This window comes from Notolepis coatsorum (genome assembly GCF_963971535.1).
Source record: "Notolepis coatsorum genome assembly, chromosome: 1".
NCBI classification, from domain to species: Eukaryota; Metazoa; Chordata; class Actinopteri; order Aulopiformes; family Paralepididae; genus Notolepis; species Notolepis coatsorum.
The window spans coordinates 190,285,582-190,310,074 of NC_140165.1; the positions used below are offsets into that span (position 1 = coordinate 190,285,582).

Consider the following 24,493-nt stretch of genomic DNA (forward strand, 5'->3'; position numbering starts at 1 on the left):
ATATCCCTCCTAGTTACACACAGTCCTCATATCCCTCCTAGTTACACACAGTCCTCATATCCCTCCTAGTTACACACAGTCCTCATGTCCCTCCTAGTGACACACAGTCCTCCCATAATGCATTTCATCAGAGAGGTCAGAACGCAACGCCTCTGGAGCAGTTTTGGGGTTCAGTGCCTTGCTCAAGGGCACTTAGGCAGAGACGGTGGGCACCGTATATATGTGTGTAACACCAGCCACCCCTCAGTCACCGGCTGGAATACACCCTCCTGTCGTGGGACGGGGATCGAACCGGCGACCTCTCGGTTACCGGCCGGCCTCTTCGCCTCTCTAGGCCATCCTGCCTCCCTATTATATTGCTGGACTGTGTGGATTCAAACGCTACACGGCTCGGTCTACAGCACGCACACGCACGCACGCACGCACACACACACACCACACCACACACAGACACACACACACACACACACACACACACCACACACACACAAAGCACACACACACACACACACACACACACAGACACACACACACACACACAAAGCACCGCGTCATCGTTACCTGTTAGATCATGAACCTCTTCAGTGAATGAAAGCACCTCGACGTGTCGTCAGATGAGCACCGGGAGGAGAGAGAGGATGTAACAGGACGTCGTCCCTCTGTGTTCAGGTGGAGACCGGTTCCCACGTCTCTTTATTCAGCCGCGTCCCAGATTTGAATCACCCCCCCCCTCCCCCCATCGCAATAAATATCCTGATCTACCAAGAGTGGATCCACCGACCCTGCTTGTACACACTTACTACTCAAGACCCTGTAAAAAAAAAAAAAAGCAATAATGTAAACAAAGTCTTCACAAGGATAAAGCACCCGGCGGTTATCTTGTTTTTCTTTTTTACGATAATCGTCAGAGTGACCAGTGGTTTACCGACGTGAGACGATGCGAGGAGACGACCCTACAGGCTGGAGTTGGTATCACTGACATATATATAATATACTGGCGCGACGACACTTTGTTTTCATGTACTACTTAGTGTTGTTGCAGCCGGACTATCGCATATGGCGTCTCAGGCCTTCTGTAGATGACATGTGTCAACAACTGTACATGTCTGTTGAATTTATGCTGTGCCGTTGTTACTGTAAAAATGTAATGATTGTGATGTTGTTATTATTAATGAGACGTTGAGCTGTATGTGTGTGTCGCTGGAATTTCCCCAAGGGGATTAATAAAGGAATATCTTATCTTATCTTATCTTATCACAGGCTGGAGTTGGTATCACTGACACTAGTAATATCACAGTCTGGAGTTGGTATCACTGACACTAGTAATATCATAGTCTGGAGTTGGTATCACTGACACTAGTAATATCACAGTCTGGAGTTGGTATCACTGACACTAGTAATATCACAGGCTGGAGTTGGTATCACTGACACTAGTAATATCACAGTCTGGAGTTGGTATCACTGACACTAGTAATATCATAGTCTGGAGTTGGTATCACTGACACTAGTAATATCACAGTCTGGAGTTGGTATCACTGACACTAGTAATATCACAGTCTGGAGTTGGTATCACTGACACTAGTAATATCATAGTCTGGAGTTGGTATCACTGACACTAGTAATATCACAGTCTGGAGTTGGTATCACTGACACTAGTAATATCACAGTCTGGAGTTGGTATCACTGACACTAGTAATATCACAGTCTGGAGTTGGTATCACTGACACTAGTAATATCACAGTCTGGAGTTGGTATCACTGACACTAGTAATATCACAGTCTGGAGTTGGTATCACTGACACTAGTAATATCACAGTCAGGAGTTGGTATCACTGACACTAGTAATATCACAGTCTGGAGTTGGTATCACTGACACTAGTAATATCACAGTCTGGAGTTGGTATCACTGACACTAGTAATATCACAGTCTGGAGTTGGTATCACTGACACTAGTAATATCACAGTCTGGAGTTGGTATCACTGACACTAGTAATATCACAGTCTGGAGTTGGTATCACTGACACTAGTAATATCACAGTCTGGAGTTGGTATCACTGACACTAGTAATATCACAGTCAGGAGTTGGTATCACTGACACTAGTAATATCAGTCTGGAGTTGGTATCACTGACACTAGTAATATCACAGTCTGGAGTTGGTATCACTGACACTAGTAATATCACAGTCAGGAGTTGGTATCACTGACACTAGTAATATCACAGTCTGGAGTTGGTATCACTGACACTAGTAATATCACAGTCTGGAGTTGGTATCACTGACACTAGTAATATCACAGTCTGGAGTTGGTATCACTGACACTAGTAATATCACAGGCTGGAGTTGGTATCACTGACACTAGTAATATCACAGTCTGGAGTTGGTATCACTGACACTAGTAATATCACAGTCTGGAGTTGGTATCACTGACACAACACGAGTATTCATACTAGGCCTGTCCCCGACAAAGGATTTGTATAGTCGACTTTGATTGGCCGAAATTCGCTGGTAGTCGACTACCCCCCTGAATGCAAAAAGATTATAATAATTTGACCATTTTCTTTTAATATTTTCTGTTTTGGGGGATCATTCCATTTGGGCTGTGTGGGGGGGGGTGCTTAATGGCTGAAGGAGTCGACGGAAGGCTTCTTGTCCTCTGCAAAAGCATGCAATTGGTCCACTGATGGATACATCTTGATATTTGTCTAGCGTGTGAAATCCTCTTTCAGTGCCTCTGTGCCTCGCTGGTAGGCGCGGCCATTAGCGTTAGCCACGCTTCTAGGCCTCTTCGCTTTTGGAAAGAATGATTTATAAAAAAAAAAAAAAAAAAAACAATAATAATAATAAAATAACAATAATAATCTTTTTAATCATTTTTTTGCATTGGACTAAGAGGTTGGCATTTGACTACGGCTCCTTTTCGAGGTCAGCCCTATCCACTGACATGAGTATTCATACCCAGGGTGTGGACAGAAATAATTGGCAATATCCTGTTGACATACAGACACACGCGTTGAATTCTGGAAAGAACAGAAGTCTCAATAGCACCAATATGAAACATACAGTAAGAGTCCATTTCCAAAGTAATAGTCAATTTCCAAAAGACATTCCTCTTTTCTTTTTTTTGCCCTATAATAAAACAGACATTTAAAACACTCTAATCATCCAAAAGGGAGCGGTTAAGTGGCGATAGCGATAATAAGCACTTCATCGTTGCAGAATTTCATCATTTCTCTAAATGCTTTGTTGTTTTGCTGTCCCCCGAAACGAGGCTGGATCTCGTCAGAGAGCCGCGTTTCGCCTTCGAGTGCAGCCGAGTCCAATTACGAAAATAAAAGTCGGATAAATGCAGAGACACAGAGAAAAGACTGAGAAAGGAGGCGAAAGCCGTGATATATTCTCTCTATCGGTACACACCATACAGGCGTAGGTCTACACGTGGGGGACCTTTTTCAAGTTAGGTTTTTGGGAAATGCTTCTCAATATGCCATACATGATCTGTGTACAATGGATAGACAAGTAAACAGTCCAGAAGAAATAACAAAAAGAAATAAAAAAAGTGCAATCCCTTCACCGACCACCGACACCGATGCTAGGCGTGGATCTCGACGGGATTCGTAGTAGATGTAGACATAGATAGATATAAACACTAGATGGCTCAAGGCGGAGTCTCCCGCGTAGTTCACCGGCGGCCATCTTGCTTGAGTGGACTACTGCTCTAAGGTGATGATCTGCACAAACAAAGATACTCTTAACTCGCTGACATCTTGACGGATTTACAAACGGTTTGGTTTATTACAAACGTTATACGTCGTCGGGGCTATGAGTCTCGCTTGGAAGAATATTTTTTATTTAAATTATTTTTTTAATATATGAAAGTGCACATTATATGTACGCAGTATGATAACTACATTCATCTTCAATAGCACATGCACCATAGAAATGTTACAGGCATGTTATGAGTGGCCGTGCTCCACCCACACAAGATGGCCGCCATGTGGCAATGCCGGCCTCCGTTGGCCGGCAGCGCGGGTGAGTCCTCTAGTGATACATATCTATGGATGTCGATCTGTAGTAGAGGATTAGATTATTAGTCTTGATTTCCTGTGTCATGATTGTTTGAATGGAAACCTTGACGTTTTCACCAGGAACGTGGCACAAAGTGAGGACATGTTTTTGTTGTTTGTTTGATATTTTGCAATTATGGCACCTCAGCTAATTAAAGAAAAACCATTTGCTAGTTTACAATTCCTTGTTGAAATCAATGCACATAGCAGCAAAGGTAGGTTCATTAGCATGTGGCTAGTTGTACCCATTGATTTCAGTGAGGAATGGCGATGATGCTAACGAACTGTTTTCAGACTCGCTAGAGGATCTGAAGCTGCAGGTTCTTCCTTCTTTTGCTGCATTTAACCCTTTCACTGCCACACGACAGCCGGTTAACCCTTTCACTGTGACAATACAGAAGGTTATAGCCCTTTACTATCACACAACCATCCGCGGAGCTAATGATGCTAATGATGGAGCATCGCCGTCGGTCGTGTGATAGTAAAGGGCTAACCTTCTGTCGTGTGGCAGTGAAAGGGTTAAAAGCATGATCTCCGACCGCTGTGTGTCGACGTGTAACCGTCCGATTATTTTATCGTGTCTATGTGGATGAAATTGCTGATGAACCATATCTTGTTTTGTGAGCCCGTCGTCTCTGTAAACCTCGGTGTCTCACGGGTTGGAATGAAGGTTTGAAATGAAATTAAGAAACATGTACCTCGTTGTGGCAAGTGCCTGGCGAAGATACACACAGCAGACAAACATTCTAAATGTTGACGTGTGCCTTTAGACACAATACAGTCATAATGGTATGATCCGCCAGAATTCATCTTGTGATAAGAGCACCATTGGCTGAAACAAAGACCATAGTCAACACTGTACAGTATAACATCCGAGCGTCGACACTAAAGGGTTAACAGACTGTGGGGACATGTTGCAGTAAACAGGCTTAACACCAGAAATTAAATAGAAACCGTTATGATCAGAATAAATAATCACATCTTTTTTGTTCTTAATCATGTATATAAAAACCAGTTTTAAAAACGTCTTTAAAAAAGGCTTCAAAGCACCATCTCTTTAACAATAATAAAAACCAACACCAAACAAACTCACAGTTAAAAAGCCCAAAACACTTTGGCCTCTCTCTCTCGTCTCGTCTCGTCTGAACGCCGAGGCGGAGGAAGACAAAGTGGAGGAACAGATATTAGAAAAGCACGAGGGAGAACAACGTTTATAAAAAAGGAGAGTAGAAGTTTGAAGTCGATTGAGGTAAGGCAGAAGCACAGAGTCTGTGTGTGTGTGTGTGTGTGTGTGTGTGTGTCTGTGTGTGTGTGTGTCTGTGTGTGTGTCTGTGTGTCTGTGTGTCTGTGTGTGTGTGTGTGTGTGTGTGTGTCTGTGTGTGTGTGTGTCTGTGTGTGTGTCTGTGTGTGTCTGTGTGTGTGTGTGTGTGTGTGTGTGTGTGTGTGTCTGTGTGTGTGTGTGTGTCTGTGTGTGTGTGTGTGTGTGTGTGTGAGTGAGTGAGTGAGTGAGTGAGTGAGTGAGTGAGTGAGTGAGTGAGTGAGTGTGTGTGTCTCTGTGTGTGTCTTAGTGTGTGTGTGTGTCTGCGAGTCTCTGTGTGTGCATGTGTGTGTGTGTGTGTGTGTGTGTGTGTGTGTGTGTGTGTGTGTGTGTGTATAGGACGCGTCTATGCTTTTACCAACGCGTTCGTGTTTCCGGGTTCCCGTTTTGCGCTCTGATTGGCCACTGACCTACGCTAGTACGCCCCCCTCGCTGTGAGCGTAGCAGGACGCTAGTGGGCTAGTCGCTAAAATATATATCGTTTTATATATAATTGTACCAACACAGATATTAGGCAGTACACACATTGTCCTGCAATACATGTGTAACGGTTGTGACAACGTCACCTCAAACTTCGATGCGGCCGAGTGGGAGTCCAACCCCGGTCTCCAAACACCGCGGGCAGCAACACAGACCGCTATACCAAGACCGGGGTTCGACTCCCACTCGGCCGCATCGAAGTTTGAGGTGACGTTGTCACAACCGTTACACATGTATTGCAGGACAATGTGTGTACTGCCTAGGTCAGTGGCCAATCAGAGCGCAAAGCGGGAACCCGGGAACACGGCCGCGTTGGTAAAAGCACAGACGCGTGTCGGACACACAGACTCAAGTCCAGCGGCTGTAGGGCCCCGTGACCTGGGTCAGGGCGTACGGCGACACCGTGATGACGCCGTCCCGTGAGAACGTCCACGCCTGACGGGTCGGAACCTTCTGGATCTTCCTGGTCTCCCCCCCCCCGCCCCCCTCCCCCTCCTCCTCCTCCGCCCCCGGCCCCGCCGCCGCCTCCTCCTCCTCCCGCGCCCTCCTCTCCTCCTCCCTCTCCCGGTCCCGCTTGGCCGTCTTGGCGTCCCACATGGCCATGCCGTGGCCCGGCTCGTTCAGCGCCTTGTGCTGGTAGAACACCAGGGAGATGCGCGTGGGGTGGCCGCGGTCGGGCCGCAGGATGGGCGTGGTGGCGTGCAGCTCCCGCCGGGCGCACTCGATCAGGACGGAGCCGTGCGACGGGGCCACCGCTACGCCGCCGATGTCGTCATCCAGGAAGTTGTGCTCGCTGTCCGACCAGACCTCCTCCTGCTGCGGCTCCTCCTCCGGGTCGGGCGGGGGGAGGGGCGCGAGGAGGCCGACCTCCCCCCCTCCCCCCCCGTGGAGGCCATTGAGCCTGCCTCGGAGGCCCTCGGAGGAGGAGGGCACGGGGGAGTAAGAGCAGAGGGGAGGAGCGCTCTCGCTGGGGGAGGGTCTGTGCAGGGGGGGGGAACAGTGTATCTCGCCGGACTCAGTCTTGAAGATGTGGGGGTGGCCACCAAGTGCTCTGTTGTGGGGGGGGACCTGGTCCGAGGGGTCCTGGGTGAGGGTTAGGTTCCCGGGGACCCTCCGCTCGCCGGACGTGGGGGAGTAACCGTTCACGGCGTCCGCCATTGTCTTATAACTGAAAGGCGGGCTGTTGTGTCCGTACCGGGGGGTGGCAAGGCCCGGGTGGTGGTGGTGGGGGGAAAGGACCTCCCTCGTGGGGTGGTGGGGGGAAAGGACCTCCCTCGCGGGGTGGTGGTGGTGGGGGGAAAGGACCTCCCTCGCGGGGTGGTGGTGGTGGTGGGGGGAAAGGACCTCCCTCGTGGGGTGGTGGGGGGAAAGGACCTCCCTCGTGGGGTGGTGGTGGTGGGGGGAAAGGGCCTCCCTCGTGGGGTGGTGGTGGGGGGGGGAAAGGACCTCCCTCACGGGGTGGTGGTGGTGGGAAAGGACCTCCCTCGTGGGGTGGTGGTGGTGGGGGGAAAGGGCCTCCCTCGCGGGGTGGTGGTGGGGGGAAAGGACCTCCCTCGTGGGGTGGTGGTGGGGGGAAAGGACCTCCCTCGTGGGGTGATGGTGGTGGGGGGAAAGGGCCTCCCTCACGGGGTGGTGGTGGTGGGAAAGGGCCTCCCTCACGGGGTGGTGGTGGTGGGGGGAAAGGGCCTCCCTCGTGGGGTGGTGGTGGGGGGAAAGGGCCTCCCTCGTGGGGTGATGGTGGTGGGGGGAAAGGGCCTCCCTCACGGGGTGGTGGTGGTGGGAAAGGGCCTCCCTCACGGGGTGGTGGTGGGGGGAAAGGGCCTCCCTCACGGGGTGGTGGTGGTGGGAAAGGGCCTCCCTCACGGGGTGGTGGTGGGGGGAAAGGGCCTCCCTCGTGGGGTGGTGGTGGGGAGAAAGGACCTCCCTCACGGGGTGGTGGTGGGGGGAAAGGGCCTCCCTCACGGGGTGGTGGTGGGGGGAAAGGGCCTCCCTCCCGGGAGTGACCGGGATGGGGTAGCCGCTGGTGCTTGGGTTGTAAGTGCTGGCCGGGTTCTGCTTTGGTAGGTAGTTCCCGGCGCTGGCGGGCCGGGGGGGAGGTGGGTAAGAGCTGTAGTAGGCGGCCTGGGCCGGAGACCGCTGCTCTGAAGTGCTCTTGAAACCTGCGTTCACACGGAAACAAGTAGAGGCCTCAGTGTTCTGTTTCACACCATGCATTTCTGAAACATCTGAAACATCTGGAACAGGGACTAGGGTTAGTTTCTGGAACATCTGAAACATTCGTGGCAGAAAGTGTCCGCGGCGACGGGTAGAACACCATACATTCTAGTTATTGTCACAGTCTATGGCATGTAGATGATCATTATCATTGGGACATTTCAATCGGGCTACCAAATTGACAGTTGGGGCGCGTGGCGGAGTCATAGCTGTCAACATTGGCATTTGAAAATGAGACCACATCAAGCTGGAGGTGAGAGAAGTGTTGCGACTGAGCTCAGGGAATGTGGGGTACAGGGCTGTAAAGTGTCACAAAACAAATGACACATTTTGAAATAGACATCCTGAGTCGTTCCAATACAGCCCTATATACCTATTTTTCACATGTAATCATATGCTTCATTTTTTCAATTATTCAATTGACGATGGACAAAGACCTCACAGGATGGCAGAGTGGGTGTAAAGTGTCACAAAACAAATGACACTTTTGGACAATGACATCCTGAGTCGTTCCTATGTGACCAGTATAATCTTTAAACTGAACTCTGGAGGATAGCTGGCTCTACTTATAAAAAATGGAAATGAGCCTTTAATATCTGCAGACAAGGTCCCGGGTGTCTGTGAGAAGGGAGGAACCCTGGGGAATGTGGGCCTCTGCAGAAGGGAGAGAGAGAGCTGTAAGAGCTTAACCCTTTCAGACGACCAGGGGATTAAGGGTTGAGGGTTGAAAGACAGAGTCCGGGAACTAGTGGGGAGATCTTAAAGAAAAAAAAGAAACTATATAACAATTAAATGTTTAAAATGTGTACAGTAAGAGTTTTCAAAATGGCATGCTTATAATTGACTGTCAGTAAAGAAAAATACTAAAAGAATAATGTGTAAAAAAGGAGGGATTTGTCTGGAGGGATTCTTTAAGAAGATACTATGAAGGGCCCCAGTCACGTGGTTCCCCCAGACAAAGCCGTTGTACGTTTTGAAGGGAAAAGGGACTTTCTGTTACTGTTAGATAACTAACAGTAATACAAAGAAGGAGGAGTTCATAACGAATTATGTACTGTATGTCGGTTTGCTAAACTAAATGACGATCCTGTGACATCAATGTTCTTCGACCAATCAGGAATATGGTATAATGTCAAATAAAAGAGACTGTTGCGGAGGCAAGAGCCAGACTTTTTTGAGAGATTTTGAGGAGAGGACTGAAACCTGATATATAGTAAGCTGAAAAACCTGTGTACTTTTATAAATGAAACTGAACCCTTAAATGTAATTTTCTACTGTTAAAAAATAAAAACAATCCTCTTTTGGAAACCACGTTTTGCTTCTATTTTTCCCAAAAAGACGGGTAAGGATGGAGATGTATTTTTGCATTGTAACTTTACCAGTAATAATAATAATAATAATAATAATAATGATAATGTGCACCAATGTGCCTGTATTGTGCCTAATATATGATATAAAAAAGAACTTTTTCCCCAGACGGAGGAGGAGGAGAAAGGTGGGTTCGGCAAGCCTGGTTTTATCAAGTAATGCCATATAGTGATAAGATGTGTAAGTGGCTTTATCCCTAGCTATAATGGGGATATAACTATAACTATAGGCTTTATCCCTACGGAGTAAAAGGAGACTTATGATTATGCATTAAGGACTAAAGGTGCATTCTGTATAATGGGATTATCAAGTAAAGCCATATAGTGAGAATACGTGTACATAGGATAGGGAAAATGGACCTCATCTAAGTAAAGAGAGTCCTTCCCAGTGCAAATAGAATAAAAAATATACCCCGCAACTCCATTTAATCAACTGTATTACTGGAGGGGACGGGGGGTTCCTGTGTGTGAGCCGAGGTCTGCTGAGTTTAAGCCCTGAACGTTATAGACAAATTGAGTCCTAGAGGTCTCACGCTTCGCGGGACGCTGCTTGAAGCTGGGATTCGGACTAAAGAGTTATGGGATAATCAATCTGACCTCGGTTTACGACCGGTGCTCAACATGGCGTCCCTGGCGATGGGCATTTATACTAACCAAAATAGGTGCTAAAACGGCCGAAGAAGACAGGACTACTGTCAAAATCCTCTGGAGTAAAATTAAATTACAGATTTGGCAAAATCAAAAAAGTAGGAGGTTCTACTTAAAGAAAGGATCACGCTTAAAGTATATTTTTGTGATTGCGGTAAAAAGGTTTACTCATGACTAAAAAGTTACGTAATGTTTTCTTACAGTCAAAAAAAAAAAAAAATAAAAAAGTAGAAAGTTCTACTCGAAGAAAGAGTCGCATTTAGAGTATATATTTGTGATTACGGTAAAAAGGTTTACTCATGACTAAAAAGTTACGCAATGTTTTCTTACAGTCAAAAAAAAGTAGGAGGCTCTACTTAAAGAAAGGATCACGCTTAAAGTATATTTTTGTGATTACGGTAAAAAGGTTTACTCATGACTAAAAAGTTACGTAATGTTTTCTTACAGTCAAAAAAAAAAAGTAGGAGGCTCTACTTAAAGAAAGGATCACGCTTAAAGTATATTTTTGTGATTGCGGTAAAAAGGTTTACTCATGACTAAAAAGTTACGTAATGTTTTCTTACAGTCAAAAAAAAAAAAAAAAAGTAGAAAGTTCTACTCGAAGAAAGAGTCGCATTTAGAGTATATATTTGTGATTACTGTGAAAATTCTGCTGGGTGAAGTTGCAATGCAAAAATCACTTTCATGCTTTGTTCACAGAAAAGCGAGGGCTTCCTAGCCCAGAGACACTTTGTAAGGAGCGGAGTGTGGATGTGAAGCGAGCCAAAACGGCCGTTCACAGAAAGGCGAGGGCTCCCTAGCCCAGAGACACTTTGTAAGGAGCGGAGTGTAGATGTGAAGCGAGCCAAAACGGCCGTTCACAGAAAGGCGAGGGCTCCCTAGCCCAAAGACACTGTTTGTAAGGAGGGGAGACTGGATGTGAAGCGAAGCCAAAACGGCCATTCACAGAAAGGCGAGGGCTCCCTAGCCCAGAGACACTTTGTAAGGAGCGGAGTGTGGATGTGAAGCGAGCCAAAACGGCCGTTCACAGAAAGGCGAGGGCTCCCTAGCCCAAAGACACTGTTTGTAAGGAGGGGAGACTGGATGTGAAGCGAAGCCAAAACGGCCGTTCACAGAAAGGCGAGGGCTCCCTAGCCCAGAGACACTTTGTAAGGAGCGGAGTGTGGATGTGAAGCGAGCCAAAACGGCCGTTCACAGAAAGGCGAGGGCTCCCTAGCCCAGAGACACTTTGTAAGGAGCGGAGTGTGGATGTGAAGCAAGCCAAAACGGCCGTTCACAGAAAGGCGAGGGCTCCCTAGCCCAGAGACACTTTGTAAGGAGCGGAGTGTGGATGTGAAGCGAGCCAAAACGGCCGTTCACAGAAAGGCGAGGGCTCCCTAGCCCAAAGACACTGTTTGTAAGGAGGGGAGACTGGATGTGAAGCGAAGCCAAAACGGCCGTTCACAGAAAGGCGAGGGCTCCCTAGCCCAAAGACACTGTTTGTAAGGGGAGACTGGATGTGAAGCGAAGCCAAAACGGCCGTTCACAGAAAGGCGAGGGCTCCCTAGCCCAAAGACACTGTTTGTAAGGAGGGGAGACTGGATGTGAAGCGAAGTCAAAAAGAATTCACAGAACTGCAAGCTAACTAGCACTACATCGGCTAACAAGCCAGTGCTAACACCCATGAGCTGGCCGTAGCCAGACGGAAGCTAACTAGCTCACCATCGGCTAACAAACCAGTGCTAACACGATGTCTCACAATCATTCCCACACCATAGAGGAGGAATTACCCTCGGAGGAGGGATTGGGAGGGTTTATACCCGACCTGGGTCTGGACTACCCAGGAGAACGGGAGGACCGCCCTGAGTCCCCTGATACGTTTGCGGGAAGTGAGGAATTCACAGAACCAAGCGAACCCCTATATCCAGAGCTGCCAGCTGTACAGCAGGCCGTGATTGGAACACGAACGGTTCCGACGGCTACGGCCCCTGCATACTGGCCCGAAGGCCTGGGACTTCAGGGACAGTGGAGCCCCCTGCCCCAAGTCCCTACAACAAACTATACGCCAGAGGAGCAGACCATGCCCCCTGGCATGCCAAGGTTGAATGAAATCTCATGTACTATCAAACCCAGATCTCAACCAGGAAACCCTAAGCATATACAGCACCTATGGGTCTGCTCCATATGGTTACAAAATTTTGTACCAAAAGTAAACCACACATTTGTGGTTAACCCAGCCAACAGAGGCCTACGTAATGGGGGGGGGATGGCAAAAGCCATACAAGACATGGCAGGACCCGGCTACGCCGACTGGTGTACAAGAGAAGTGGCCAGACAACCTCATAACCTCCTTAAGGATGGCACAGTGTTGGTAGGAGTCCCCTACCTACTTAAAAATAAGGGTTACGAGGGGATATTGACAATTGCCATGCAAGACATACTGCCCGGAACAGACCTTGAAGGCCAAACCCGAGTACTCCTGGCCTATTACAGGAGCATTTTCAGACAAGCCCAGAGAGTAGGCATAACCAGCCTAGTCATGACACTGTTCGGAACAGGGATTTGGCACTATGACGTCAACACGAGCATATGGTGCTTCTTGGAAGCCTACCAAGAAATACCGGCTGCATCCATGGCAGTGGTCTTGCTAGTCCCGGACAAATACCAAGCAAACACAGTGCGCAGAGCTCAAATGGAGGCATGGCCATCACATTACCGAAATGGCTGGGGAAATCTGTTCGAAGAAATTGAGCCCACTATGGTCGGAGACCTCACACAGGTCATGAACGAGGTGGCATACAGAAACCAGACATGGTCTGGTCCTCAGGGAACACCGCGGGAAGCGAGTCACTCAGAACAGAGGGCCCAAATCACGTGGCCCCCGTCTGGACCCGGGAGGATGTATGAGGAAATACCAGACACTCGGCCCCCCAGCACTGAGAGAGAAGGCCCAGGGGGTTTCACTAACCCTGGAAGCCCTGCACTCCAGTTTTCCGGTGCGAGGCACACCCAGGAGGGGGTGACGCAGGAACGTAGTCAGGACTCAGGAGCAGACGCAGACCAAGCACGGCCTGTACCCCCTCACAAGTACATCAGCCAGAGGGAACCCCGCTCCATTAGTGACCCCTCTGGATGTGAAACGAGGGAAGTTACTAGCGGGGGACAACTACAGACGCTGGGGGGATCAGCTACACCGATGGCTACATCAACCCCAGGGCGAGATTACTCCCTGGGGTACTTAAGCCCAGGACCACGTGTTCACGAGGAAGTGAAACAAGCGAGAGCAGCCTACACCTCTCGCCGTGGTGAACACTCCGGGGCGAGAGGAATATTTACAGACTCTCACAAAGAAACACCAGACATAACAGTCACTAACTACCCAGTCTGGACCGACAACTCTGACGCACCATGGTCAATTCTCACCTTCACTGGACCATCTTTGACGAGCTATGGTAGATGGGAAACGAGCATGGTAGCGGCAGGAGGCGCTTATTACCGGAACCTGAGGAAACAGGTGATGGAAATAAGGACCAAAGAACCCCTGAAACCGGGCAAGGCAGTAATCACTGAGTGTGATTATAATGTGTTTCACGCGGAGAAAGTTGTCCATGTGACACTAAGCCAAAACAGGTACAATAAAGTACAGTCCTCACAAAAGAACTGGGACAATCTGGTGTCCCGGATGAAGGATCTACTGCAGAGAAGAGAAATCTATGCTGGCCATGGTACCAAGGACATGCCCTACCGACTAGCTATAAACCTGATGTGGGGCAGGTCTCGAGTATATGGCCAAAGAGGCATATGGTTGGGGGAGGCAGTAGTCCGCGCAATCTCAACCATAAGAAGTGCAAAACACACGGAAATCTGCCTCATGGTAGAACCCAAGGACCATGAGGGAATAACCCAGGCCTTGACTGAAGCAGGAGAGAGTGAGGAGGATGAGGACAGTGAACCGGCATCGGTACCCCTCAATCCCCCTCCAGACTCTAGGGGGTCGGGAATTGGACCCAGGAAGGAAAAGTCCAATTCCCAGAGCTCCTCCCGAACAACAGAAAGAGGGAGATCATCCACTCCCCGGAAACCAACAGTACAGTTTGAACCAGAAAGGGATGGACTTGCCAAATCCCGGGCTAAGAGTATTCTTAGACGACTAGGCTGTCCCCAGGAGTCAGGGGACGACCCGATAGATAGCGGACCGGAGTATACTGATCCAGATCAGGACTCAGAAGAAGAGGGAGACCGGGATCGGTCAAGCTCCAGAGCCTCCTCAATGTCCTCATCTCGGTCAAGATCAAGGGAGAGAGTTCGGTACCCAAGGGGCGAACCTCCTAGGCCTCGGAACAAGAGAGCCAAACCGGTCAAACTGAGACCTATGGGCCCCGGGCCCCCACTGAAGGGCACCGCCTTCCAGTCACCTTCAGGCTTGACCTGGAGCTCAGGATTGGAGGACGTCTCCGACGAAAGTGAAGGAGAATTGGCAGGAGAAGAAACAGGGGATATTATGCCAGCATATCCCGTGACATGGAGGAAGGCTCGGGCCTTAGCACGGTCACCTGAGGCAGAGAAAGTGTTGTCTCACCCGGGAATAACGGAACCATACAAGCATGCATATTTACATGCTGGCTATGACGTACTGCGCGAACAAGTGTACAAACGGGACAGGGCCATGGCCGAAATAGCCAGGAGAGAAAGACACTGGTTGAACAAAGCCCCGTCCATAAGCCCAATCCGAGCCCTGAGACACAGCACAGAGGAACACCGCCCGGAGGTAAGCCCTCACTCCATACTGGCCCAATCTCCCGGAGACATATACCGACCAAGAGGAAAGAGTTTACATACCGACAGGAGTCTGTATGACAGTGCCCAATATGGAGAAAGCAACAAAGCACAAGAATTATTGAGCAAAACCCAAGTGCTCAAGAAACTGGCCCCAGAAATGAATCATGGGGAGACCCAGGCTGCTTATATCCATAGGATTGCTCAGATTTTCCATGGGTCCCCTCTCTACGATGACCCGGATGCCGCTCGCATTTTGCGACACCTCAAAGGACTGGAGATCCCCGAAGGGGCGTCTATGGCCCAAATGATGGAAATAGAAGTGAGAACCCCCGGTCAAGATCCAGGGGAAAATATGGTGGAGAAACTAATCCCACAGGTGAGAGACGGGAGTGTGTCGCTCACTGTTGCAGCGGAATCAGTCATACGTGGAGGACCTGTGCAAGGATCAGGCTTACTACTTGAAAAATTGTTCATAGGAGTACCAGGGGGTAACCGTCTTGCAGCCAAATGCGCAGCATGGTCCCGAGATCAGTTACGGACGGAATGCATGCTGTATGACCAAGTCAAAATGCTTTCTCAAACCAAATACAATAAAAGTGAAAGGAAAGGGGAGAACCCACGAGAGGAGAAGGCTCAAATTCGGCATCCCAGAGCCCAGCAACAGCCAGCGGCTAACGTTAAACCTACCTACTCAAAAAACGACAAAAGGGGGGGCTCCCAGGAGTTCCCCCCGAGGATAACCAAGGACAAGGAAGGGAAGAAGAATTACATGTACCTACCTCCCGACGAGTGGGCCGCATTAACCCCAGAAAAGCAAGCAGAAAGGAGGGCAACAAGGGAGGAATTCAAATCCCGGAAGGAGAGAGAATAGAATCCTGGCCTCCTGGTGATGTGACAGATGACACTCGAACATGGGAAGAAGACAGAGTGACAGAGAGTCTATTAACCCTCAATATAGATCCCCAGGAGAGGCCCCTACTGAATGCTATTGCACTCAAGACACAGGAGACGGATGGGAAGTTAACGTGTCAAGTGGGAAACGACCAATACCTAGTAGACACCGGAGCGGAAATTTCCCTACATGTAAATACACCCATTACCGGATCCATAGAAGTGGAATTAGGTAATGGGACCAGAGCCCTCATGGGAACAGGGGAGAAGCATGGGATATCAGGAGTGGTAGGACCACCTAATTCGGAACCCCTGTTATCCCCAAAAGACTTGATACTACTGTACGAAAAGGAAAAATTCATACCCAAGGGTGACCCGCGAAGGACACAGCACGGAGTCCGTGTCAAATATATGAAGCCAGTGGACATACGGGGCGAAATGGAAAAGGTAGTGGAAGAGTCCGAAAGCCACGAGAAAATCCTCATACGAGAAATACTCAAGAGAGGCTTATATGCTGCCCACAAGAACGACGTGGGAAGGGTGGACCCCAAGTATACACACACTATAAAGGGGACCATACCACCGAGACAAGCACAGCACAGGGTGGACCCGAGGTGCAAAAAGGAGCTGACAGAAACCATCGCGGAATTGGAAGAAATGGGCGTGTTGACTATGTTGGACTCTGCTCTAACAAATACCCCTGTAATGGGAGTCCCCAAACCTGATGGGTCATGGAGATTAGTGCACAACTTAATTGCCCTGAATGCTAGAACATGCTCAGATACCAGGACAATGATAAACATAGCACAGACAACCAGGAATCTGCCCAACAAACGTTGGAAGTCTAGCATTGACCTGGCTAATGGATTCTGGTCAGTACCTATCGACCCCCTATCCACCCAAAAGACGGCGTTCACCTGGAACGGGCTGTCCTATGGATGGACAGTTTTACCACAGGGGTATAAAAACTCCCCGAATGTGTTCCAAGGAGTCATAGAGGACATCCTGAGAGGCCTGGACGTCACCATATACATCGACGATGTGTATTGGACCAATGACTCGGAACAAGAACACTTGGAACTACTGGACCAGGTAGTGACCCGCCTCTCCAGGGCCGGGTTAAAGATAGGCCTCAAGAAGTGCGAGATCGCGAAACATACCCTGAGGTATCTGGGTTTCAACATAACGGACACCGGAAAGTCAGTCAGCAGGGAATACCTGGATCAGGTAGCGGCCATTGAGAAGCCTGTGTCCCTGAGTCAGCTGGACTCTGCCATGGGAAAATGCGGCCACATTATGACCCATGTGCCTGGCTATGCGACAAAAGCATCCCCGCTCCACAAACTGAAAGGCAAAGCTCTCGAGGGAAAAAACCCTAGGAATAGGAACATCCCCATAGAGGAAGTGGAGCCAGGCTGGACGGTGTTCAAAACCCATGTGCTGGAAAACTGCAAAGATCTGGAAAAAAGAGACCCCACCAAACATCTAGAAGTATTCCCACAAGTGGAGGGTACGCAAGGGATAACTCTGAAATGTCAGAATAGAAAGGGGAAGACCCCTTGTCTACTTTTATCCATGCAGTTCACCAATACGGAGGAGCGGTATACAGAAGAAGAACGAATCCTATGTGGAGTATTTAGATTCTGGAATGCCCTGAAGGACTTGGCTCAAGACAAAGATATAATAGTAACCACCGAATTTCCTGCCCTGCAGAGTGCCTCGAAGGGAACTATTACAGGCTCGAGGGCCATGACCTCACGATGGGGACATTGGTCAATGATGTTAACAGATCCTAAAATGAGATTTATCACAACAGGAACCAAGTGTCCCCTAGAAACGAAAACCAAGCTCACCGAGCCTGAGGCCGAACCCAACTGGGTACTCTACACAGACGGAAGTCAGCACAAACAGGACGGAACAAAGGCCAAGTGGGCCTATGTTCTAAAACACAACAATGAGAACATCAAAACAGCGAGTGGCTGGACCGAGGGATCAGCCCAAACGGCAGAGGTAACAGCTATACTGGAGGGCATAATAATGGCCAAAGGGAAGCACATACCGAAACTACTTATTGTAACCGATAGCCAATACTGTTACAACGGAGGAACAGAGAACCTGGAGTACTGGAAAGCGAAAGGATATGAAACCAGCACAGGCAGACCTATGGCCCATGGTGACCTCTGGGCCCTCATAGTGGAACAATTCCGAGGCATGAAAATAGCTTGGAAATGGCTAAAAAGCCATACGGAGGAAACCGGGGTCCACTACCAGGGAAACAAAGAAGTCGACACCCTGGCCCAAAACCGCCCTGAGGTCAGCGGGCTAAAACTCAAAAGACTGGCCTTAGTCACGCCCACTGCCTGGGAAGACAACGGCACGGTGAGAGTACCGGAGGACGAGGCTACTCACATGATCCGACTGGTACATGATAACCTTGGACATGTTGGAAGTAAGAGGATGTTGGTATACCTAAGAACCAACCACATTCACATACCTAAAGCGAAACAAAGAGCGATAACAATCCGGAAGGCCTGTGAACAATGTGCGCTGGTGAGAGGGACGAAACCTGAGCCTGTGCCACTGGGACAAATAGCAGTATCGGAAGCAGGGCTGCATTTTTCCGCCGACGTGTTTGGACCCATGTCGGAGGGGACGAAAAAAAAACACAGGCAGGGACTGGTGATAGTGGACAATGGGCCAGGTAGACTCAGAATGTACCCTATCCCCACTCCGACGGCTGCAGTAATATGCAACTGCATATCACAGTTCCTAAGGGAAGAGCCAAGGGCTACATCGCTCAGGATGGATAATGCTACCTACTTCACTCACGGAACAGTGAAGACACTACTGGAGGAAGCGGGTGTAATGGCCCAATACTCGGTGCCCTACCAGCCCAATACGAACGGAGTGGCCGAGAGGGCTGTGCGCTCTATAAAAGAGCAGATAATCAAGGAGGATATGTTGCGATCCTGGGATGAACCAATCTCTCTCCTTAGGATACACCAAGCTGTGAACTTGGGAAGAGAGGATAAGAGATGTGTTTCAGAAGGTAACACGGCTGTCTCTTCTCCCTTCTCCTTAGGTGAAGCCGTGTGGGTGCTCCGAAAACCCCTGGCAGGAAATCCCAGCAAGAAGTGTGAAAGCAAAGATACCATCGTTGAAATACTTAGTCCCAGGCGATTTAGATTACAGAACCTAGGTATAGTGCACGTAAATCAAATCCGCAAGACCGGGTGAAGAAAGGGAAAGATGGCTGGAATCTCAAGCTCTACGCCACAGAAAACGGGAAGTAAGATGGCCCAAAGGGGTGTACCGGGACTTAGAGAATCCATGCCTTTCGCCTTGGAGTGCGCCAGGCACAAAATATTGATCTGTATGGCGCCAGGATTGTCCCCTTTGAACGGGGACACTGGAAACATACGAGGCGCCAGCGTTTTTATGGGTGTGGCTGATGGAGCAGTTAAGGCGGCGAAAAAGGGGTATCTGTCGGATAACAGATCACTAATACGTCACCCCGACACCCCGGAAGCAGAACCTGTGGAGGGACCAGGAGGAAGTATAATCAGATGGACGAAATGGGGACACAACCTGGATAAATGCACCTTGTGCCTCGTCCAGGTGACTAACCTACTATGGCAAGGACCATCACGGAATCGTCCAGAACAGGTCCCCACGGATCACAAACCTCTATATCGCCCAGGCGATGATACCTACACCTTTGGGCCAAAAGAGGGCCCGAGGGGATGCAGAATAATTGTCTGCCAAGCATGTTATATGGAATATGGACCCCGTATAGTACTGGCAGCGTACCCTCCTATGACCCCACAGTTAGCATCCAAGTGCGGGTGCTCATGGCTGGGTTATGCTCTAGCCAAATGCCAAGACCATACGGAAGTGAAACTAGGGTCAGGAATATACCTGACAAAGGGCAGTGGATACCTGCAAGATGGGGATGCTCCAGTCCGCAAAGGGGCCGCGGGTCGAGGAGGTATAGCCTTCAAGGGCAGCACGGAAAACCTGGCCAGCCTGATGGAAACCTATCTTGAGAAAACCATAAACACCTGTTTCCCCAGGGCAATGCCTTCAAGGGGGGATAAGATGTTCCTGGTGAAAGGACCAGACACATTCTGGGTGAAGGATACGGAGGAGAGGTCAAGACTGTTCACCAAGGGACAGGAGGTCATGACCAATGATAGACTAAAAGGAAATGACCTTCTACTGGATGTAGCCAGCCTGGTGCGCATGATGTTGGCTAAAAGGGCTGTGCTACTAACCTCGGGACTGATCTCCCTGCCCTTCCCCAGCTCTGGACACAGACACGGTGGTGAATTCGATTGGTTGACGACTATAAGTGGAGAGCTCAGAGAAGGGTTCCGTGAAACCCTATCACTAGAACTACTGGTGAGGGACGGGCCTGGAGTAACTAAAACGGGCACGAAAGGGAAGTCTATATCCCCAGGAGATACAGAGAGACCCGTGAATGGAAAAGAATACCAATGGGTGATACTCTCTGTCACGCTGAGTGTGGGGCATATGCCACATCCTATCAGAGGCCTCTCTGTGGAGATTGCCCCGGGGAAAGACACTCCTGTGATCGGAAGCATTAGGAAGGGGTCCATGATCAAACCAAAGAGGGTACACTACCCCGACGGAATGGGACCAGGCTCGAGGGCGCCCAGTATATGGGATCGCATCAGGCGAAGATCAGAAGCCTTGACCAAGTAGTACATGCTCGATGCGCACGGGCGATAACCGTCTCACCTTTTCTTCTCAGGCAGCGAAGGAAAGGCGAGAGGGAGGATTATGGCCTACCTGAAGAACCCCACAAACACCTATAACCTGGTAGCCCCGGAGTACGGGGAACAACCCATACCCATGCGCAGTGGGCCTAGTCCCGAAGACACACTGGGGCCCAGTACCCAGACATCAGAATATTGGGCACCACCCAACCCAAAATACCATGACCTGCCAGTCATAAGCAGACAACCAACGCATATGGGCAGGGACTATATATATGAGCACATGACCTGTCTAAACAAAGGGGCATATGCGGTGCCCAGCCCAAATGATGAATCCGCTCGAAGAGAGATCATGACCTGCTTGACAATGGATATAGATCGGGAATGGGAGCAGTCAGATTCTGACAATGAATCCGAGAACAGGGCCGCTCCCAACATAGAAGAGATATCGCCAAGCCTGGCGACTCAACCCAAGAAATCCGCCAAGGCTGTGGCAAGTAAATGGATAATCAGAGTGACTCTGGTAGTACTTGTCATCACACTAACCCTGGGATTAATAAGGGCAATTGATTATCCCAGGACTCGTACTGAATGGGAGTTTGAAGAACCAACGATTAAGGACCATAGAGGAATACCAGTGACCCACTATAGGATGGTCACTCAGGTCCCGTGTGAACCAAGAAACGCATCAGAGAGATGGGAGGCCTGGTCGGACTATATATCTACCTCTTTTAGTGACACAGGTCAGGCCAAGGAACAATTCCCTGACTGCTCACTGCCTGATCCGGAACCACAATGCTGGTTACTAAACCCAGAGGAGGGATGTAATCCATACATGACATGGAAAGATTTGGCCGCTCAGAGGGACGAGATATGCCTGGGTGCGGCAGGAGCGGAGGTGACAGCAGTATACCCTTCTAGCCCCAGAGGCGAAATCTCAACCAAATTGAAACTAGCCAAGGGAGAGGCACGGATATACCCCTGCATCAGGGTCAGAGCACACTCCAGGTATCAGGGTGACCCGGAGTGGGGGCCTTGGGAGGAATTATCTAACTGTTCTACTACCAGACTGAATGGGACCCGAGCAGTAGAAGTGACCCCGGGCAGGAAACCCAGTGATGACACAGGAGAATCTACCTTGACCAAGGTGACCCTGTATACAAAATGACCCCCGGCATGGGAACGAGAGGTTGAGGCCTTTTTTGGGTTCTTGACCCCCAGACAAGACACTCTGCCGGAGGCTCAGGTCCAGGAACGGCCTGAACAGGATATACCTCTCACAGCTACTGACCAAGCAGGAGGATGTCCTTTTCAGACTACCGCTACATGGTTCAAATGGACTGTGGCGGTAACCAACCCAGGACGGGTAAAAATCAAACCATACCCACCTACACTTCCATGGGTGCGCGGTCTCCCCCTGGCGGGGGGGAGGACCTTATGGTACACAGACGTCCCAACCTTGACCCCGAGCCAGGTGGAGAAACTCGAGGGAAAGTGGGGCACGCAAATACTAGACACTCTCCTCGATTGCCTATCTGATAACCTGGCAAAAACTGACGAGGTATGGAGGGGTCTTACCACCATTGAAGTGGGAAAAAGAATGATGAGAGAAGCGGGTGAATTAGTCCCTATATGCCGAGAAGCACGGAATATGGGGGTCCCACGCCCATACTCGAATGGAACTCTGGGCCAGGAAGCCACCTGTCGTGTGAATTTCAGGAATTATTTGAGGAGGTATAGAGTATACCCAGAACCCTCAAAATTCGACAGATACCACAGCAGGTGGGCAAAACGGCCCCTCAATGAATGGAGGGCCTATGCAGGAATAGGCCTCACGGATGAGGAGGTCAACCTGGTGGCGGCATGCTGGCAGAAGGAGCCAGATACAGAAGAGACCAAGTTGACCCTGTTCATCCACCAACAGTTAGCTGCTCAGGTTTTGGGGTTCCAACTAAATGTGGGTAGGCATATAGACCCAAATTCCAGCACCCCATACCCCGGAGCATTGGTAGTGGCGGTGGGGAGCAATAACAAAGATCCCCCAAAAGAAAGCAAACCTAATCCAAACCTCAATCCCGATGGATCAGAAAAAGAGGATATATTGGAGTGGGTACAGGATTGGAAGGAAAAGGATCCACAGCTACCATTCACTATGGTAAACATTAAAGAGAGACAATTAGGCGAAATCCTACTACCCCCACCTCTTATTCTCACTAGAAAGACCTCTAGTGGCTACATAATGAGGTGGGGTCTGGAACCAAGCTTCAGAGCGACGGGGGCCCAGCTCGGGGCCTACCCCAGAACTACTTATGGTAGATGGGGGAAACAGTATTGTACGCAGAATGATCAGAGTCTGTGTACAGAGAAGGATACTTATCCGCACCTACATGTGGAGGAAGCTACCTCAGCTATGGTGGACCTAGCTTCTACTAGGACCCTGACTAGGGGGAGATCCCGGGATGGGATTAACAGTACGTGGATCCATTGGGGCACTCTCCCTCTGGCTAAGGCTCAGGAGATAGGATGCGACCCTCGAAGAATGGTAGAAAGGTACTACATTGTGCGTAACCCTCCGCCGCAGGAACATGCATGGAGTAATATGCACTGGTTTGACTCTCCAACCTCACGGGACACCAGTGACCTAATGAGATGGAGGGCAGTTTCGGGGGAGGGTGGAACACTGTATTATGACTCAAAATTCCCCCGGCAGGTGAGCATCCCCTTGATAGTGGCTAACTGCTACCGCTCTTCTCCCACTGCGAAATGGGGGGCTAGACAGAATGAAGCCACATGGCAGGCAAAAACTTCAAAATGCGGACCCCTAGCAACGCTGTTTGAACACACCCTGGATAGAGGATTCCCCTACTATTGGCCACCGGAGGCATACCTGTTGAACCGATGGAATTTCATCAATACCCAGTACTGCAATAACAGACGGGGAAACAATCAACATCTGTTTAACACCTGTACGGGATGCAACAAGGCCCTGTTTGACTTTGTATCCCCATGGAAACCCATATCTGATTATTTGGAAACGGGAGGAGGGCTGGGTCCGGGGTTTGGCTGGACAAAAAGAGGATTCTACCTGGATGGTGTTTTTCCCATTTCGCATGCTAACAACATGACAAACGGGTCCTGTTCACAGGATCGGGCACCGCATGTGGACGAATGGAGCAGGAGGAGAGACATAACTCAATTTGCGATAGTACTCGGTACCATTATCGGGCGTGCAGCTGAAGATATAGGGGGGGCCGTGGCAGATGGAGTGGGTGATGTTTGGAATTTTGCCACTTCCATGGTACAGACAGCCAGGGCGGTGATGATGGGGATTGTGAGATGGGCCCTCCCCTGCATTGTGATAATAGGGGTCATTATTACAATAAATCTACTACGTCGTATGGGCCTCCTCTCCCGGTCAGGGAGGGCCGTAAATTATGCAAAAAAGAGAATTTGGCCTTCAACTATGACGGAGCCTCTTCTGAAATGAAGATAAAAAAGGACCAGTGTTGTCTCTCTCACACACTAGTCAGAAACGCTGGAACGAACAGACACCACCGGAGAATGGCGGTTAAGGGATATACCATCTCAGACGAACTTATGTTACATGGTGATAGCGTATTGAGTATTTTGGATCAAGACCCCCTTGATAGATTGAGAGCGGCCCTCGTGTCATCATCACCAAGTCTGGTTTCACCAAAAATGCCTGACCAGGGCCAGACAGCAACTGCGATGACAACACCGGAGGATAAATTGTCTCTGGGCCTAGGAGTAACCTGGATGAAGAAAATAACGCTCCAGAGAGGAAAATGGGACGCTATAGATGACGGCCAACGATCTCAGTTATATACAGGAACTGGCAGAATGATGACAAATGAAGAACTTAAGTCCCCTGCCAGTTGGCCTGACATAGTGGGAATAAAACCCGGGAGAAGACCTTATTCTGACCATTTCACCAGGATGCAGTACGAGGACTTCTTCTACTTGGACGCTGCGTCAGAAGAGAGATCCAGTGTCGC

At 49.5% G+C, this 24,493-nt stretch overlaps 1 protein-coding gene across 1 annotated transcript in view; it reads right to left on the reverse strand.

Annotated features, from left to right (window-relative positions):
- Positions 1-6,208: 6,208 nt before the first annotated feature.
- The window catches only part of tet1 (tet methylcytosine dioxygenase 1), a gene marked incomplete at both ends in the record, with an annotated part of 81,344 nt that continues 63,059 nt past the window's right edge, over positions 6,209-24,493 (reverse strand). The window contains 2 exons of the mRNA XM_084308513.1: positions 6,209-7,204; positions 7,691-8,019. Coding sequence (XP_084164639.1) covers positions 6,209-7,204; positions 7,691-8,019 — 1,325 coding nt within the window. The remainder of the gene's footprint in view (positions 7,205-7,690; positions 8,020-24,493) is intronic.